The following is a 20,866-nucleotide window of genomic DNA, read 5'->3' as shown; positions in this document are numbered from 1 at the left end:
CGGATAGCTACCGAAAGGGTACAGACTCTTGGAGATACCCCATTTGGACTGGTCACGGATAGTATCACTCATTGTGTGCTGACTACCCAGAATCAGATAGCGACGAGGCGTTCTGCGCAAATCTTGGAGCAAAGAACCCATTTGACGTGGATTGACAAAAAAGTCATCATCAACAAACAAAAGCCATTTGGATTGTGAGCAGTAGGCGAGTGTCCACTGCAAGCCCAGAAGGAATTTGTAAGTGATATTCCTGTAGGTGTCCAAAAAATCCTGTTGTACCATATCCCTGTACTGACGAGCCTCATGTTCGACGAGGTTCATGTGTCGTTCCTGTTCAACTTTTCCCAGCAAAAATACATGTTTAACACGCATCCCACCCCAACAAGAACTGTTTGCCCACAATCTACGGATGATATTTCGTCGTACACGGTGTTTACACTCGGTACGGATGAGAAGGATGAGGTCCAGTTCTGCCAACTCCGTGTCCGTACACAACTCTGGTTGGTTGATCAGAAACGGGAAATCACGATCGTTGAGTGGCAGCTCTGTCTGTAGGGAATGACCTTGACGAAACTTACAAATCAAGGCAAGCAAGTCCACAGTCAGAGGAAATATAAAGTGTTGTGGTCCTGTAAAGCTGTACTTCCGAAAGGGCACACCAAGTAGTTTGTTACTTGATATGGAGCTTTGTTCGCAGGCAATAGGCGTTAGACTATCCGTTTTAAACAACGTGCCATTCAGACTCCTCAGTGCCTCCCACTTGCTGTGTATAGGCTGAATGCTATGTACAGGTTCGTCTGTTTGATCGGCGATAATTTTCTTTGATTCATAGTACCTGTTAATACTCACATAAATGGGGCGTGTGATCATTAGTGAGAAAACACAGAAAATGAGCAGCCGGTAAACCAGCGTAAGTGGTCGCATGTTTAAAAACAACAGACAACAACTGAAACGTAAAAAGCACAGAACTGTACTGAAGCAATTCGACTTCTGCCACCAGACTGACAGACATAGTATTAAGCACTTCGGTTCGGTTAAAACAGACGGACAGGTGACCTCAGTCAAACCTGATCACGTGTGCCTAAAAGGATCGATAAAATTTAAATGACCCAGCCTGCACCACGTACAGCTCGAGGAGTTCACCTGATTTGTGATCTGAAAATGTCAGGATGCTCCCTGCTCTGAACGTCACTTACATTCATCCTTTGTCCATTTATTCATTCATTCCATCCTACAAACTAAAAGAACCGGAATAGAATGTCAGTCTCAACACGTCAAAGAACCGCACAGCGGGTACATGCTGGTGCGGATGTCAGGAAAGTTATTAGGACTTTCTCTCATGGAAGGGAAGTTCAGTCGCTCAGCGAGTGTAGATGAACTTTGGCGGGCTCACTCAACTGCCAACAGCTCAAATTTGGTCTGGTCTGGTATGCAGGCCATACAGAAACCTAGATATGCCACAAGCTCACTCCCCCTGACAGTGGAGCACGTCCACTCTTTAGTGTGTAGGCCAAAGATCAGATAAGATGTGGACAGCATCTCTACAAACCTATCTGATAACGATATTCCACAAACGCACTATCGAAAACGACTTATGTTGTCCAGTCGAAATCAACAGGGATTGGTAATCATATTCTGGGAAAAGGGAACTAGAAGCAAGCCCTAAGGCGTTGATGACAGCTTATCGGGTGCGCCAGTAAAATAGATCTAGTGAAGAAAAGAACGGCTTTCCTTCGTCAAGCTATTCTTCCAAAAATAAACCGATTCAGGAGGGTCCTTTGGAGCCAGTAGTGAGTTTTTGAAGTCCTAATTATTCTGCCTCAATGCGGATGGTAGAAAATAGGGGGGTCGTCAATGATGATGATGACGAAACAGGATTCAGATTAATCTACTTCCTGTTGAAATTCGCGGTAATATGGTGGTTTGTCCTTGGCTCCCCAAATTCTAGCCTCAGTAAGTATACTGAATCTTATGACATTATTTTGCAATCTCAGTGCGTATTGGGTGGGCTGAACCCAAAATAATTCATGTATAGACGTAATACACTACTCACAAGGTTGCTGAAAATTCTTCAGCAGCCCTCAACCGATTTTGCCCTTCTTGGGGCTCATCAGGTTGGTGCAGTCCCCGAGTTTCCATCAACCTTGTGTTTCACTTGAACCAAATTGAACGAAATTAGCGAAATATACGCAGACGAACCCGGATGAATCCCTCGTTTATGATGCTTCTAAACTTAGAAACATCATGAACGACAGATTCAGCTGGGTATCAGGTGAATCTTGCAAAGCCAAATTTGTTTGCAAATGAGTTTATTTCGCCAAAATAATTCAGTTGGTGATTGCTTGTTTTTGAGAGACGGTTAACTTCACCTTTTCACGATAGAGTAGTGCGGTATTTTTGAGGGGACTCCACTATTTTGCTTTCTAACGCTCACCTGTAATAGAAGACTACTTATAATATGTCACCTGGCTTCAGCTTGAGGACCAGAAGACATTTTTGGTAGTGGATTAGGCAGTTGAAAATAATTGAGCTCAACTTTAGCTTTCAAAATTTACTGTTTCTTCTCTGCCGCTGACTTCTGGAGTTTGCGTCTCTTTGCATTTGATATACATACATGTATCTACATACATACATAATTATGGATATGGGCGAGATGGCTCGGCGTTCAGAGCGTGAATTTACTGATCGAAAGGTCCGCGGGTCAAACTCGCCTCTGCCTCTGGACTTTCCCTGTGTAGGCTTGGGCAACCTGGCAGTATCCCACCCGTCGTGCCTCCTTCGGGTGGCATGGCGGTAGACATCGAAAGGGTAATACAACTGACCGATGGACCACCAAGTTGCGCAGTGAACCATACAGAGTCGGATTTCGCGCTGACCGAAGGCACCGATGAACCACCAAGCTGCGCAGTGAACCATGCAGAGTCGGATTTCGCGCTGACCGAAGGCATTGTACTGGTCTTTAACGGTTGCACTTTCTGTAGCCCATGAATGGAACGAAAAAATTAGCTGGAGCAATGTATCATCTTTCAACTACGTTTCTTTACTAGTCAGGCCGATTCCAAGTCACTTCATGCATTCTCCTGGACACTTTCAATAGCAGCGTCCTGACTGAGAGGTTGAAAATGCGGTATGGTTCCTTTCCGATCATGGTAAACTATGAAAACCCCTTTTTGTGAAGTTGGTGATTGGTTTCCGGTTGTCTGAGCTTGAGCACAACAGGTCCGGAATCGACGGCATTATCCACACACAAGAAAAGTAGTGTTGCCAAGAGGCCATGAATGTCACCACAGAAAAGGCACCAAACGCTTTTACAAATATCAGCAGGTTAGAACTCAGTCTCTGGGTTTAGCCGATGAAACTTGACTGTAGTTGCCTGGACATTTTCATGTTGTCTACAAATATCCTCGCTTCTGTAAAGGGTAGTTCTTTCCTAACAAGTATGCGACGCAACGACCCTGTTAAGGGCTGCTGGAGGTGGTCGGCGAAATCACACTTCGTATTCTTCAATTGCAAACCGAACTCACAGACAATTGGTTCGAATTTCAAATTTCAGCAGCCTGCCAATTGACTGCGACTGTATTTCATTAGAGTGCCCCTATGTAGTCCGTCGAATTAACTTCTACGGACTATCCGTGGTGAGTGTCTGGATGTGTTCATTTCACTTTCAGAGGATGCACTCAAAGCGTTCAGCTCAATGTTCAGGTTCCAATGAACCAGACTGTGGGTACATTGGTCAAAGTAGAAATATGCCATTAATCACTACGGGGGCGCGATGGCCCAAGTGGTTAGAGCGCGAATTTACTGATCGGAAGGTCTGTGGTCCGAACCCGACCTCTGCCTGTCGACTTCCCCTGTCTGGGCTTGGGCAACCTGGCAGTATCCCAGCCCTCCTGCAATCTTCGGGTGGCATGGTAGCTAGGCACCGAAAGGATGCTACGGCTGAACGTTTAAACGCTACACTGAATGTAATATGCACGACTATCTGGAAACGTAGTTTATCGTCCGTCTTGGAATCATGTTTGTTTGAGGCTGCGTCACAATATCACACACACACTCTTTACGCATCATGAGTTTATCAGTATTATACGACGGACCGAATTAATCTCAACAAAATAAAACGACTCCATCTCTGGTGAGATGAGCAAACCCATGGAAAAATATGACCTTGAATGAGCTTTCAAGACTCAGCGCTTTCAAGAATCTGTTATCTTTACGAAACTTAACTGATCTGAACGATCACCAACTCCGGTCTGAACTAACCCAAATTGCCCATATTAGGGGGGAAGTGTTTATTCTGTTGCAAACGGATGCGAGTTAGCGTGCTACAAAACGTTGGTCAATGTGTCGTTCTTCACCAAAACTCTGAGATTTGCGGTGATCCAGTCACCGGTTGACGCACAGTGTGCTGGCTTTTATACGGGTAGCTCGGTAGCAAAACAAACTGAGAATTGGAATATCACTGGGGAGACAGGATTTTGTTGTCCAATCAACCACGACAGACACGCGATCCTCGAACGTAATGTTGCGTGACAGTTGCAACGATTATCATTCTGGAAAACAATTTGTACTTATCAACTTAGTCAGAATCCCTCGCTCAAGACCTAACGCCGACAGTTGGTGACCACATGCGAGGAAACGAGTGTACTCTTAATCCCGCTGGTTGTTTTTGTCCAAAGGACTCTAAATCGAGAGAATATCAACAGGATAAATTCAGCAACCATTTCCAACTCTGAAGAAACCGAACACCTGAGAACGGATCTTCAATGCTCCAGCAGGAACCATAAGAAGCATTCAATGGTATCGGAGAAATATACTCATTTACAGGTCAATTTGGTGTTAACGGTAGACTCAACAATTTTTCAGCTGAATAGATTGCACAGATGCTAAACTAAACTGAGGCGATATTCGGGATATCTCAGTGCATTGTTCTGGCCATAAAGCCTGCAATTTTCATGAGAATTCGGGGACAAGGCAAGCCCCAAGAAGTTGGAGGTTTTCAGCAACCTTATGGGACAACAACGATAGAGCTGCCCTCTGTCTGGATGCACATCACAGTGTGACCTTGATGGAGCGTGAAGGGTGTTTACACAACTTCCAAGTGAACGACAATCGTGGGACAAGCATGAGTTCCGGCAATCAATCGAAGCTGGACTGCTTGGATGCATATGCCATCCTGTCGAAGCTAAGCGTGCCTTTTCCATCTCAACCATGGGGTTTTCATCCGCCCACAGATTGAATGCCCACAGCTGGACATCGATGCGCGGAAAACTGGGACCTCATATTTGGCGGCGCTGACTTCCTCTCCATGAGATGTCTAGTTCATCGCAACGAAATTTATTATCCGTCGTTCACACACATCGTGCTTAGACGCCAGCGGACATGTATTGGTTTCGAAGCCTGGTCTTCGCCACCCAGATTCAAGTGCACCACCAATAATGAAGAAGGGAGAAAGTCAATTTTGTACGAAAACTTAGCACAGTACAAACAATCAATGATATGCCCGGTAACCGGTTTGGATGAGGAATCAGTACCCTTTATGATTGCCGATATGGAGATCATTGAAATTCTAGAGAGATTACTGTTCCAGAGCCTTGTACGCCTTTTCAAGTGTCGAATCCTCCTGAAATTACCAGAGTGTACGAGAAAAATAAATGTTCGACTAATTGTATAAGAGAAATCGGATCTTGGGAAGAAAGTCTTATTGTGAGGAAAAGAACAAAAGTGGACAGAGTAGGGACTTGGTGCTAGCTTACTACAATCATTCTTCCGAGGTGCCTACACCTCCGGACACTCATTTAGGCGACCTGGATGGAAACCGAAAACAAAACGATCAGTAACATTGATTAACAGATATATCTTGCAGCGTTTTCAACCAGGCACAGTGAGGATTACGCGGCCTAGAGGACGAGTAGCGCTGAAAGCATTCTTCTCTGCTAGGTCAAGGGTTGACCGCCTCTTTGCTTTCACCACTCTGAATTGAGCACAAAAAAACACTACTATCTTCGGCAAACCATGGTTCCGCATACGCAACACATCGCCTAACCAACGCAGCTTCCGAATGGAAATCACGACATTGGAAGAAAGAGCCACTTAGTCTTCCCTGGGAGATGATTGTTCTCCAACCTAGAGTTAGCATGAGCCGCGCTAGAAATTTGTGAACTTAATTCGGTCTCCCTATATTCGCATACTTCTGGGCGTGTGAGAGTGTACGGTGAGCTCACCGAAAGCTTCGCTACAAAAAGTGGGGTACGACAAGGAGGCCCACCCCCTCCGTTCTTGTTCAGCTTCGTCATCGGTGGAAGAATGATGAGAAAGATGGCCTACCAGCTGGAAGGCCATCCAGCTGGTAGGTCATCTTCAACCTACATCCTAACGGCATGCCTCTCACTGAAACGGCCGTGAAACGAAAAGACTATTCGTATATACCCTATCGATCTGCCCCGAGGTCGCTCCGAAACGGCGAACTGTATTCCCACTTGAGCTGAATAGCTTAGATCATCCTCGTTCTGTCCAGGGTGATCAGATGAAATATGCCGAAATTATATTAGAACTTGACTTCATGCTGTTCGATGAGAACTTCGGCAGCACCATGTTGGTCAGCTTTACTGATCTAGAGATGGTGTTGTAGTCAAGCAACCAATCAGTTGACAGACGGCAGAATACTGTCTGATATGACTAGTTGCGGCACGCGTTCGTGGAAACGACAGTAGTCAGGTGGATGGAGCTTCGCAGACCTTCGAGGAGCGCTCATCGAATAACTATACCGCCATAGGTAAGTTAGTAGTCTTCCTACCTGGCAGAAGGGTTCGAAAAGGCTTGAAAAAGCCACAGTCAGTAACGATGAAGAGGATCAGTGGACCAAATATTGTTCGGGGCGTGTAAATACACACATTCACTTCACTCTGGCGGGCTAATAAACGAGTTAAGCAAATCGAGCAAAGTCCACAACCGAGAAGACGGAAAACATAGACGATGCAGTTGCTTATACCTGAAGGCGAGCAGATCTACATAACTGAACAGCACGTCGCTTGGACGGATGCGTCGCAAGACAGCTACAGATAAAGGAACGCACGAATTGGTCAGAATGTGAGCCAATCATGGTGGAGCTCCCCGCTTCTCACCCCAAGACGAAGCTAGCTTGTGAAAAACTCCGTGGTAACCCCATGAATACAACTGCAACAATTTCCCTTGTCTCCCTCAAGCATTGCCCTAAGCTATTGTGCCTTCTGGTATACCGTGGCGTGGCGTGGCGTTGAGAAAGCAAGTCATGAACGGTCTACAGAGCACAAAACTGTGAGAGGACAGAGTGTTCTTTTCCCAGGAGAATCTTACTGCAGATAAACGCACGTGTAGCAATTAAATACTATTTAACGAAGGACTAAATGAAACTTTTTTTTGCAGAAATTCTAGTTAAATAAAACCTCTGAAAGAATTCTCAAAGTAGTCAATTTACCCAATAAGAGATGTTTAGCTTGTGGCGCACGACTGAAATTGATGTACCACCCCAAAAACCTCTCACCCTCGTGCCAGAACATCTTACAAAAAAAGATTGATGAGCTAATAACGATGGAAAACACCACTACCACTGATTCGAACTCACTTTGAAGAAACAGAAACGAAGGTAGCTCGAGCCAAGATGTTTATTCCCGTCCGAATAGAACACGCTCATAGGAATAGTTGCAACACCCTAGATAGAGGAAAACAAGCCGACGGATCCTGAGAGTTGATATAACAATTGTCGATAAGTACCAGGATTGGTTCGCAAAACCATCCAAACTGTACAGCTGAGAACAAACAGCCTGAAATAGTTACTTCCATAAAACTGGTAGACCGGTATTCTCCAAAACGAAGAGGTCGTCTCTCGAAATTCTACTCAAAAAAGGTGTTTTCTAAGTGGACGTCAATTTTGCACGTCAACCATTCAGAGCCTCTGACACTACTCATATAAATTTGACGAAAACCCCCCGACAGCCCACGACCGGTTTTACCTTTCTTGAGGCTCATCAGGCAAACAGGTAGTCCATCAACGTCCATATGAAAACCAAATTGCACACAAATTGCGAAATACGGAGCCAAAGGGCCCATGGGACCTAAGTAAAGAATCGAGTTCCACTTCAAAACTTCTGTCGACCCGGAGTTGATAGTCCATTTTGGTCTGTCATTTTATCCATTTTTCGCCAAAGAGAGCAGACCAACAAGGGGGTAAATGTGATAAAACTTCGGCTTCTCTTTTTCATACTTTTAGGCATCTGAATGGAGTGAAATTCCTGCGACGAGTTGTGGGGTCTACTAGAATTGCATCGATCAACAGAGCACTCAACTCATAGGTGAGCAGAATTGTCAAAAGCACATACCCTTACAGTGCCTAGTTGTCATTTTACCCAAAGAAAGCACGAGGTCACCGACGGAGCAATTGAGATGCCGAAGCTCGATTACAAACCACTGACCGTCCGGTCAGTAAGTTGGTGCTCCAACCATCGAACTAATTTGAGCTCTAACTACAGAAAAGGTGCTAACTAGGGAGGGCAGCCATAATTCACTAACTGGGTTATATGAAATCCTATCCTTCAGCTTCAGCATTCTTCCGGCGCCCAACTCCCAAGCCACCAGAAAGATGGCGCGAGGAATGGGATACTGCAAGGTTACCCAAGCCTAGACATGAGAAATCGAGAGGCAGTGGCCGGGTTCGAACCACAGACCTTCTGGTCAGTAAATTCACACTCCGACCACTTGAACCATCTTGCCCCATATGAAATCATAAGCAAGATTCGAACCATCTGCTCTGAACTTTGAAAATATCCCCTGGATTATTCTTATGCACAGACATCGATACGGCATTCTGAGACAGTGGTGCAAAGACGTACCTTGTGTTTGATCAACCAGTTGTTCACCACAACATCATAAGTTAATGCGGGATCGTCTTCTAATTGATCCTTCGGTATCGCTGAACAGAAAAGAGAATGAAGTTAGAAAACGTTTAAGTTCGAAAGATGATCGTAGAGGCAGAATATTAAATTAAACATTGCGAGAGGCTTGAACTCCTAGCAGCGTCTGACAACAAAGCGCGTGGAACATGTTTGCAACACGTTGCACATCAAGATAAAGAAAAGATTACGAATACTTAGCGAAATACACTTGTTTGCAAACAAATTTGGTTTTGCGAGAGACTCACTTGGAACCCGGCTGAATCCCTCGTTTGTAATGTTTCTGGGAAACTGAATGTGCTGCACCAGGCCGCCTTATGCCTCAGTTGCTACGATATTCGAGATATCGCACTACTCAGTAGGTTGCTAAAAATTCCTTGTTGAAGAATAATTGTTGTATACGTCCAATCTCTGATAGTTTTAGCTAATCACACCCACGGAAGGGGGAAACACACGTCGCCCCTACTAAGGCTCACACAGACCATAAATGAATTGGTTTTAAGTACACAACAACATAGTTTTCATAATACAATCAGATATACTCCGTCGATAATGCAGTTCAGCGATGAGAGTGAGATATTCAACCTAGTGAACATGAAATGCATATCACCAAAAAGGTTCATCATTAACGGCCTAACAAAAAGCGATAGTGAAGTTGCAAAACAGTAAACTCCGGTGGACGAAAAAGGTGGAATCTTTTCCAGATAAGCCCGGATAAAACATTAAGTCCCTCACCCAAAAAAGATTTAGAAAAAGAGGATATGAAAGGTGTACTTTTAGCTTTTATTGGAGAAAGTGAAATTGGGACATGTCATCAACAATTTGCATGAAAATGTCCCTTTTTCGGTACTTTTGCCTCCAAATGAACTCACACAAGTAGCTGTCTATTAAAGATCGGTGTGTGCCGCATTGGCGTTTATTCTGCATCTTGTAGACGAACCAAAGAGATTCGATGGTTTGTGTGTGAGCTCCAGTCGTTAGATCCGCAGCGTTTTCGGTATGATTAGCCGTTTCATGAGTATAATTCATGTCAATACTCGTTTCAATTCCTCGGTATGATGTCCACATATCGGAGATGATGATGGAGCCGGGAGCGATGTAGACATGGATTGTGTCCATCAAAGTGGCCGCAGTTCGAACTGGCACTGCATACATGAACACCCCTTTAGTTTCCCGGCAGATCCCTCCGAAAATCCACTGCTTGGGAAGGGACTTGCCCTGCGTAGTTTTTTACGCAAGATATTAGCGTTTCATCGTTCTTGACTGTAGACCTGGGCCGCCGACAACTGTTGGAGCCTGTAAAAAGGCGCAAGGCACAAATTTCGCGAAGAAGGTTCTTTCAGTCAACAGCGGTCGTGTGACTAATAGATAACTCCTCTGAGCAGAATTTGATTTTTGCCAAATTTTTGGACCAGCAATGAATGAATAGAATTTCTGTCCTAAACTTCATCCTGGACCGCTCCAGCCAAGTTCCCTTTCTAAGACCGATTTGTTGCCGACCCTGTCGGGCATTACACCTCCACCTGTCAGAAACAGTTGAAAGTGTCATTTGGTGGCCACTGTTGCATAAACGTTGCTGATGGATCACTGCCTGGCTTTGCAAAAAACGCTCTTGTCGTCTCCTTGTCATGAACGATAGTTGTCAGCATCAGGAAGTTCATTTAAGGTTTTACGTCCGAACGGATAAAAGTTTTGCACGAAATGAGCCTTGACGCGGATAAAGAATTGTTTTCATCAAAATTAGGTCAAGGTTATGTGCGTACATTGAATTGGAGCTGGCGCGAATCGGCGGGGCTAAACTGTTCGCACATGCACTTTTTGCATTAGTGGCGGGGCTTATCTGGAAAAGCGACGACTTTTGCGTACGTTATCAGAAACGTCAGTGTGATCCAGTCGCGTTCGCGTCACGTGCTTATAGATGAACGGCTGAAATTATCAAAATCGTCTCACTACCTAACCCTTAGGGGATATTCGAAATTGGAAACTTTCGATTGTGCCTTGAAACAATTTCGAACCGAGAGGAAAATCGTGCATGTTCATTCCTGTTTTCCTCGAAAGTGTATGTCTCCGGTTTCGTGCATCCTTGACAACTCTTAGGTAATTCTGTTACTCGAGCAGTCAGTTTGTGAGCTATAGGCCATGGGCACGTTGGTTTCATTTCTGTCGCCGGAAAATGGGAGAGACACAGCGGAGCATTGGAGGCGGTGTCAAGATCAGCTAGTTCCAGAAAGTGGGCAGTCACACACTGAAGGCGATAGATGGTGTTGACGTACGAGCACCAGTGGCTGATGGATGGAGCCAGTGTCAGTAACCATTGATGTGTTAATAGTCCACATGTGAATACAGTTGGCCCTAATCGACTACAGCTTACCGCCCTCTCCACTGTGTGAACAACAATTGAACGACAAGCTTCCTCTCGTGGTGAAAAACGGGGAAACAAGCAGAACGGATTTTCACGGAAACCAAGAAAATCTACTCAGATTTGAAGATGCAAATGGAAGATATTGAAGCATCACAATAGTAAACGGTGCGTGGACATTCACCTTCGGTATAAAGGGGGTGTTTCTCTTACAGGATTGTCAACCAGAATAACGGAGACACTTAGGCAAGTCAACTTGCAAACCTGACATTATCCGTTGCCAACACAGACACGGAACCAAATCAACCATATCGTTATGAGTTATAGATAGTACGCAGTTGTCCGAAACTGTAGTTCCCAGTGAACACTTTGTTTCCACTCCAATTATGCGCTGTTATTGGTAAAAGACACGATGTGGTAAGAATGGCAACGAAACGAACGACACCTATTCACAGCTCCAGGAGGCGGTACGAATATCTGGCAGAACATGTATGGACGTAATACACTACTTATAAGGTTGCTGGAAATTCCTCCAGACCCTCCGACCGGTTTCGCCATTCTTGGGGCTCATTAGGTACGTGCAGTCTCCGAGTTTCCGTCAACCTTACATCCTGGTTGAACCCATGAAATCAGCGAAATACACTTAATTGCAAACAAATTTGGTTTTGCTTGAAAACATCATAAACGAGAGATTCAGCTCGGTTCAAGGTGAGTCTCTCGCAAAGCCAAATTGTTTTGCAAATGAGTGTACTTCAATAGCCATAGATAAACTAGCGACCAACGTAGTTTCTATCTAAGCATATGGCGAAAGTTTCAACAAGGCCAATTTCACCGGGAACGCAATCTGAAAAGGAGAGTAACTGAGGATTCATTGCATTGGAGCACAATCAAACTACGGATCCTATTCAATGCCGTGGTGCCTAAAACAGAATTCACATAGATGCGAGTTACTGTCCGGTAGGAAAAGATGGTACCCTAATCGAGATTCCATCATTGCCCAGATTTTCAGGGAAACAGGGAAATCGGTCTTACAATCGATTCTCAGGGACCGAGAAGTCTCTCTCATACTCCGAAGGCTAGTCAGTGTTGTGAGGAACACAAGGACGGAGAGTAAGCTAACTTTTGAGTTGAACAAGGCGCATTCTTTAAATATTCACCCCGCCACCAACTATTGTGGTATTTCCGGACAGCATTCGAATAAGGCGATTGAATCAGATCATAAAAGTCTCTGTTGACGTGTAAAGCCCTGACAAATATGTGGCATGTAAAGCCAGAGTTTACGGGAAAATGATGCAGGCGTACTTCCTTCGCTAAGTTTCAAATTTACCGTTCCAATCATGGTGCCACTGAGAAACGTTTTGTTTTGTTTGCCAATTAGTCCTTAGTGGCACTCTCTCCGCTGAATATAGTCCATTTATTTGGACTATAAGATAAAAATAAGCGTTCAGCTGTAACATCCTTTCGGTGCTTAGCTGCCACGGCACCCAAAGGAAGCACGAGGGCTGGGATACTGACAGGGAACGTCGAGAGGCAGATGTCGGGTTCAAAACCACAGACCTTTCGGTCAGTAAATCCGTGCACTAACCACAATTATGCGTAACACCAGTTGTTCTGGGTTCGAGCTCGGTGTTCCAATCGAGAAAGTAGGATTAGCGCCTTCAAAAGTTTCCCCTTCAGTCTGGTAAACTGTCATCGTACCACTCACAACTTTAGTCTCGATTAGCATCCCAAGCAAGAACGGAGAAGCTATCGATTCGTTTCCCGCCAAAACTGCAGTATCACAAGAATGTTATTTTATCGTTATCAATGCACACCACTTTGGTCGCTTTTCTCCACCGAAGATCCCATACATCCCAAGTGCGTAATGTCTGGATCGCAAAACTTCCACGCATTATTGTGCATCTGCAAGTTGCGCAGATGGTGGCGCCATAACCTGCCCACGTGCAATTTGACCACACTGCTGACAAAACGGTATTCGACTAGCGACCGGAAGATCAAGAATACTAACTGCACTGGAGATTTTAAAACACGCAATTCTGTGGATCCTCAAATCGTATGAAAAAGGTTTTTATTTACTTTTACCGTTCAGCATAGATTAACTTTCAGACGGTTATGATTGAGCCAGCAAGCGACTGAACCGAAAACCTTGCTCTCGCGTTCAGCCCAACGAAGACTGGCCTACTCAAGACAAACATGTCGCCTTCGTTATGATGTCGAAAACAAACTGTTGTCTACAATCTCTGTATCAGGCATCCGATCACACTAGGATCCAGTTCAGTCCAGTTTACAGAACTATAAGCCATGTGAAATGGATACATTGGTTTCAACTACTACAGATTAAATCATCGGAAAGTAATGGAGCGTTAGAGATTCGTCCAAGCATTCAAGGCGATGGCGTGTCCAATTAAAAACCGGCGAATGGGTAGCCACTCATTGAACGTGATAGCTTTGATGAACGAGTGCCACTGACTGCGCGATCGGACGAATTACGCATACGCCGTTGCCAGGTCATACACTGTCCACCTCTCGGTCGCTTCCACTCAGTACAAGGCTGGGCGAAAAGAGCTCCGAAAGGCAGACGGTCCTCTGGCATGCGAATTACGTATCCTAAACGGAGTAACCTACTAGACGTGAGTAAGTTATCTATCGAGGGAGAGTTTCTCTGCGCGTGGAGGCCACGTCGCCGATCCATAAAGCGGTATGGATGGCACTGCCGCAGTGTAAACTTTTACCGATTGGCGCCACTTACGACGTCTTTGGGTACCAAAGAATGCGTATATCAGACTACGGCGCGGGTTGTATTATCTGGCTGCGAGACTTCGCCATTTCGGGCGGAGGACCTCGAACATCCTCAAGTCTGTGACCACCGACTTCTTAGAACTGTAGCTGGAATCGGCTGGAACTAACGAATTAGAAAGGAGGTGATCAGAAAACGGATTTTGGGTGAGGCAGACGGTACTTCACTCAAATAATGCATCCAGCGCCATATTCTCAGATGGTCGGACATACTGAGTTGCCGCATTTCGATAACCTGAAGATCGACAGAATGTGATATGGCAGAGGGGAAGGAAAGAGCAGTTTGAGTGCCGTTCGCCTTCCAGGATGGAGTCAGTCAACTTGACCGTCCCTATGCTCGACTGGAGATACTGGACAACATGACGCCTCACCTATGGAAGTGGCATTCATGCACTCAGTTTCCGTCCAGACTGTCTAACTGAGTGCAGGATGTTCGTGGTAGCCTAGCCCTATGCCCCCTCCATGTCCCACTTCTTTCTACTGTCCATCATAAGGCCTTATTTCAAATAAGTTGACATGGTTGTACGATACTGATGCACAATTGTTCTCATCAAGTGTCACTGTCATTGATGATGAGGATAGTGATTGGTCCCATTATCGATTTTTCCTCGGGGGCTTTTCAGAAAACCGCTAACAACAACCCGGTTGTATGCACTCCAAACATTACCGCCCATGGTAACCTACCTGTCGGGATTTGACTTCCTGACACTGCAGTTCCCATCCACATGAAATAACTCAGGAACACATGGATACCACGAAAGTGGATGATTTTGAATTCACTGTTCGAAGCCTTCAAACGAAGACATAATACTGTGTACTTTCCAAAGAAAACGAATTTCGAGGTATGACACTTGTTAATTAAGTGGCGTAATTGTTTATGTTTCCGCCTTCCTCAGATTAATTCATCACCCTTCCGGTGACTGCCCAAGTTTCAATACTAAACTGTTCTATTTTATACAAAGTCGATTCTATATTAACTGGTTTCATGACTCGATTTATTCACATTCATTTCTGGGTTTGTTGTTGAACATTTTGTCCCAGTTTGAACTGCACAACATTTTTCCCGTTTAATTTATCCGACAGCACGCTGCGCTTTCTATGCCATCCTGTGTCGCAAACTGCCCAAGGTTCAATCTAGCCGTCAGCTTTCCTTTAATTCTGCCCATTATTTACTGTTCATTTTTTATAGAACCACGGTCTACCTCTATCCATACTGTCTGCCCACGTCTAACTCAATATATTGTTTGCTTCCCAGTAGCGACCATTGAACACATGACGCAGGTGAAGTTCGCAGAATTCGGTTTCGCCGCAATTATTACTGACGGTCCGTCGTTAAATTGGACCACGCGTTACCCGTCAGATAGGACACCCAGATCGTGCGGTTAGGATAATTAACCGATTCTTTGATTTGAGATCATGGCCTTTGCACAGGGTCGTACAATACTTGGAAATACACCCGGTACATGTCTAACTATACCTTCTACAGGATTTCATAAATTTACTGGTGGAGGGGGGGGGGTGAGTGGGAAATAAGCAACTTGGATGTTTTTACTACCGATACTTAGCGTCCGCCCATCTTCACGCCGTTTCCTGCACAAATCACGCTTGGTAGTAATCTGTGTTTATACCAACCCGATTTTCGCCCTACGTTGTTAGAACATACGAAAGATGTCAGTGTTTCAACGTCGGTATCACCGATGGTCGGGTCTGGTGGCAACACTGAGGTTCGCCAGATAGTTTTGGGGATAAGAAAATCTCCCACGATAGATAAATTACTGGCGCCTCATAAGCTACGCTGGTTAGGATATATACTCCGCATACCAGAGGACCGTCTGTCTGGCGTAGCTCTTTTGGCCCAGCCTGATACTGAGAGGAAGCGACCGACAGGTGTATGACCTGACAACGAAGTGTCGGATCTACGTCTGTCGCCTCCGGGGATCGGGATCCCGGTACTCAACTCACCAACGGTTAGTGACATTGGCCCAATCGCAAAGTCAATGGTGTTCGTGCATCAAAGCTAGCGCCTTCGATGCGTACCTACCCAGAACTAACCGGACATGTCACCACCTCCAATACTTGGCTGAATCTCCAACGCTCTCCTAATTTGCGGTGATTGGACCTGTAGTAGCTGGACCAATGTACCCGTGGTACATGGTTTAGCGTTGACAAATTGAAATGATGAATGTACAACTGGTCCGAAGTGCCTCACTATCCAACCAGCCCATATCAAATCTACAACGCAGTACAAACAGTACTTCGAATGCACTACCAATCCTGGAACGACCGGAATAGGTTTGGACTGCGCTATGACCATTGTGGTCAGAGATGACCGCATGTGTGAGGAACAACAACTCGTCACTGTGAAACTGTCAAGTGTTGTATGTCACTTGAATCGGCAAATCAAACGCTCCATAACGCAGTGAAAGAAACGACCAGTCATATATCGGACAATACGTGCGAACACTTTTGCAACGAATGAAACGAAATGTAGTTTGCGCTGCAAATGCGGAAACTTGTGAGATACTGACTACACACCCCTAATCCGGTCTGTTTGCACAATGCTTCAAGCTTACTTCAATTGATTATCAATAGATATTGTGTGTCTAACAGAAATTCACTAAGCATTCACAAAAAGGGGCGTTATGTTTGTAAACATCATCCGCGTTTTCGGGTATAAGCTTGCGAATCCTGTGAATCAACGGCAGTCAGCTGTTATTTTTCCCATTTGTTTCACTACCCATGAGTAGCGTGGTTTTCAACGGTCTAACACAAAGCCATTTTGATTGCCTGCCTCTGACTCCCCAGTTTCTTTTCCCCTTGGTTAGAATTAGCCTAAGTGTGGTTACTAACGTCAAGAGTTTGTCACCGACCATCCTTGCTTGCATTTTCGAGTGCCTGCTCTGACGAGTAAGATGAAACTCGGACCCCTCGGATAGCAGGCGAGCACGCTATCCACTGCACCAACTCGACTACCCCGGCAGCCTTATTTTTCGTAGTACCGTTTTCTTGCAGCTTACCTGGAAGCGCTTGTTGAGATTTTGTCTTAAAGGAGACCAAGCGTGTATTCCCGTTTTAACACGTAGCATGAGCTACTTTGTCACACAGTCAGCTAAAGACTGCAGGTAAATTTAATTGGCGCCAAGCTCATCCGATACCGTTTGCCAGACCGTTTCCGTTTTCCTCTGATTCGGCAATACTTCCCGAACTTCCACCAATACTGTATACAACCGTTTTAAACCGCCTATATCTGTACGTTTGAATCTCATATGGTGCTTACTTGTCGTTGCTTCCAGAAAGCCCTGCTGCCTCATTGTCCAATTTTCCGCTCTATTCTATATCCAGTGTACGTCCAGTCATTGCGCAGACTCCTTCTAGGTGATCACCTGCGTTTCCTGGCGGTGTACTTATGCGCCGCTTTGGATCTTTAATCTTGATGTGCAGCTGCTTGGTTGTTTGTCCTAGGTATACCTTGTTACCGTAATAATACTGAGGGTAAGGTTTTAGTCTTCTAGAATGCTACTCAAATGTTAACCGTACTCAACACCGTTCTAATGACAGCTGTCCCGATTCAATCTTTACTGGTCCATGTTTCCGGGGCGAAAAGTCGCCTTAGTTGGCCAATCGAATTCTGCCAACAGTGACAACATGATCGTCATACTAGCAAGTTCACTACTCGTTCCTTGCCTCAGCAACCACGCACACAACCGGGTGTTAACGGCTAAGTCTACCAGTGCACTCGGCTTGATGGTCACACCCATGGTGATGGTCGCTAACCGATCGTTTCTCGATTACGCCCTTTTTGATGAAGCTCCACTGCATACCGCCTGCAGTGACACACTAGTACTCACAAAAACCGGGCTATGATGGGCTTTTTAAGCAGAACAAATACACTGTATGTCGAACAGATAGTGGCGATGACCTACGACCAGACTGTAGGTCTGGATATTTCGTTCGTCATGCTATATGTTGGTTAGGTTGGGTTAGACTAAAATTTTCATCTTGGCCCCACAACGGCGAGGTTAGGACGGCTTCTAACTGATACTCACTGTCCTTTCTCCAGTGGATAGCGTGACCTTGCAGTGAACAGCTTTGCCAACCTGGGAATCATGTCCAATTCCCCCCCATCCACACAACAACCTAACACGTCCCAGTAGGGCTGGGATTTTTGTGATCCGACCACATCTGTTCAGCTGTAGCACCCTTTCAGTGCTTAACTGCCGCGTCACACAAAGGCTGGGATACTGTCAGGTCGCCCAAGCCTAGACAGGGAAAGTCAAGAGACAGAGGTCGGGTTCGAACCACGAACCTTGCAGCCAGTGGATTCACGCTCTAACCACTTGGTCCAACTCGCTTCCCCCCCCCCATCTGTGGGACGGATTTTTCGTGGAAAGTGTGCGATGGATGCAAATCAGGGGTTTGGATAGCTTCTGGAGCCCATATGAGGTGACAACGAATCACAACTTACGCCACGAGGCCACATCAGCGACCAGAAAGTAGCCACCCATGGGTTGAAGAGCCCGCATCCCAATTTGGTCCAATCGTTTGACCATGGTTTTTCCTTTGGGTTCGATAACATCACACATCTCGTGAAAATAGGATTTCCCGGTGGACAAAAGCGTCGTTTCTTCCTCTAAACTTCGAGCCACAGCCTCCTGTAATCAAAAATGACAGAACATTCGGGGGGGGGGGGGGCTGAGAATGTCGCTGGATCTTACGGAGGACGCCATAGTCAACGTCTAGCCTAAGAATGCTCGACCTACCTGAGTTGGAGTGGGACAAGTGTAGACAGTGTTTTGCTGGTGTAGCTGCATCCCTTGAATAAATTTCTCCGGGCCTATGGTCCAGCCCAGTTTCCATCCCGTCACGCTGAATGTTTTCCCAGCACTGCCGATTGTCAAGGTTCGACCCCACATGCCTGGAAGTGAGGCTAAAAAAAGTGAAGACAGAAATCAGTGCAGTGTTCCGAGGGCTGAATAAAAAACTAAGCGTCACACCTTGTCACGACTTTAGTTTCAATGAACAACAGCGCTTAGTAAGAAAGCATATCAAAAAGACAACTCGTTTTAATGATGCGGATTAGAGAATGGGAGACAAGTAGCTACTTAGACGGTGCGTCAAAGACGGACTACTTCAACATGGATGCGTTCACATTCTCGTTTTGAAACGAAAAGTCAGATGTGATTTGAAGCAACATACACTCAAGTCTTCCACACAACGCATCTGATGGGCAGAACAGAAATACAAATTTCAAGGGTCCATGACACGATTAGTTGTACTCTTAGCAGTGCTGTAAGTAGTACGAATTTGTCCGCAATTTAACTTGAGAAATGTCTAACCACATGTTGAAATTCGTTCACATTAAGGCGCAAACTTAATTTTTCATTAGAACAAGTGTTCGCCAATCCAATTTAGACGACCCAACTCCAAGAGCATAGTTGAGCGCTGTTCAGTTGATAATCGTCTCAAACGATAGAATCATATGCCGGACGGGACTTCCTAAAGTGAGATAACTCATTCCCTTTCAAAAGGGACAAAAGTCAATAGGTCACTCCGTTTGACCAATCAGAACCAGATGAACCAGTACGTAGGATTTGCGGTCTTGAAAGACTAACAACGAGACGTGAGAACATCTGACGCACCACCCACCAAATGTATAAGGCGGTCGGTGAAGAAGACTGTTCTTTCCTCCTTCGACCTTTCGTCTCTTGACCGCTGGGTTAGTTGTGACCCACACAATAATTTTGCGTATCTATGAATGAAAACCAACATTTCATTGTTAAACAATACAAGATCGTTCGTGAAACTACCTGTAAGTAAGAGTGAATACAACATTTTACACGAAATCATGCCATGTCTGTTGCCCATCGGTCTTTGGTTAGGCGGTAAGCCGCGTAAGAAGAAAGTGATGATGATCCTGGAGGTCATACCTTCAAGAAAACAAGATGGCAGAAGTTCACTCAATTACGTGTTCGGCTAACACAGTTCGTAACATCTGTACTGGAGACAAGCCAGATGCAGAATTGCGCCTCATTTCTAAAGCTCAGATGGAGAACGGTTACCTAGAGAAATTTGTGCTATGATACCAGACGGTCATGCAATCAGGTAAAATCACGCAGTCAGCCGGCAGAAAAGAAGCCGATATACATTCGACTCCTATAGAGGAGAATGTCGGTAGCTCAGATAGCGTAGATGGTCGTTGGCTTGTTCGCTGGAACGATGGAAAATGAAAGCCGATGATACCAACATTGCACAATTCTACGGACTACCAAAGGTGCACAAAGAATGAACTCCACTTAGACCAATCGTTTCACTTCCGGGAACCCCAACGTACAAACTAGCAAAAGACTTATGGAGAAGATTAAAACACTTAATCTCCGGATCGGAACACAATCAAAAATGCAGGTCAATTCCTACACAAACTACGGAACTTCACTATAGAAGACGATGAAGTCATGCTTTCGTTTGACGTCACATCACTGTTCACTTCAATCGACCACAACCTCAGAAACCATAGCGGAATTGCTTCAGAGTAATCCAAACACGACGGAAGCCATGAAACCTCAAATTATTTGCAAACTGTTGGACTTTTGCACGGATACATACTTTACCTTCGATGGACAAACATATCAACAGCTGAAATGAACTTCAATCGGATCCCCAATATCAGGATTCATTGCTGATGCGGTAATACAAAGACTAGAGCGTGCAGTACTGCCGATCATCAATCCAAAGCTGTGGATCCCCTACGTGGACGACACCTTTATCATCATGAAGCGGGACTCAGTAC

The 20,866-nt window shown here is 45.2% G+C and overlaps 1 protein-coding gene across 1 annotated transcript in view; it reads right to left on the bottom strand.

Annotated features, from left to right (window-relative positions):
- Positions 1 to 4,926: 4,926 nt before the first annotated feature.
- The window catches only part of T265_13324 (hypothetical protein), a gene marked incomplete at both ends in the record, with an annotated part of 52,905 nt that continues 36,965 nt past the window's right edge, over positions 4,927 to 20,866 (bottom strand). Inside the window, 4 exons of the mRNA XM_009168348.1 lie at positions 4,927 to 5,620; positions 8,865 to 8,944; positions 18,545 to 18,731; positions 18,840 to 19,006. Of these exons, the coding sequence (XP_009166612.1) occupies positions 5,576 to 5,620; positions 8,865 to 8,944; positions 18,545 to 18,731; positions 18,840 to 19,006 (479 nt within the window). The remainder of the gene's footprint in view (positions 5,621 to 8,864; positions 8,945 to 18,544; positions 18,732 to 18,839; positions 19,007 to 20,866) is intronic.

This window comes from Opisthorchis viverrini (assembly GCF_000715545.1).
Source record: "Opisthorchis viverrini unplaced genomic scaffold opera_v5_60, whole genome shotgun sequence".
NCBI classification, from domain to species: domain Eukaryota; kingdom Metazoa; phylum Platyhelminthes; class Trematoda; order Opisthorchiida; family Opisthorchiidae; genus Opisthorchis; species Opisthorchis viverrini.
This window is presented reverse-complemented; position numbering and strand designations above follow the sequence as displayed.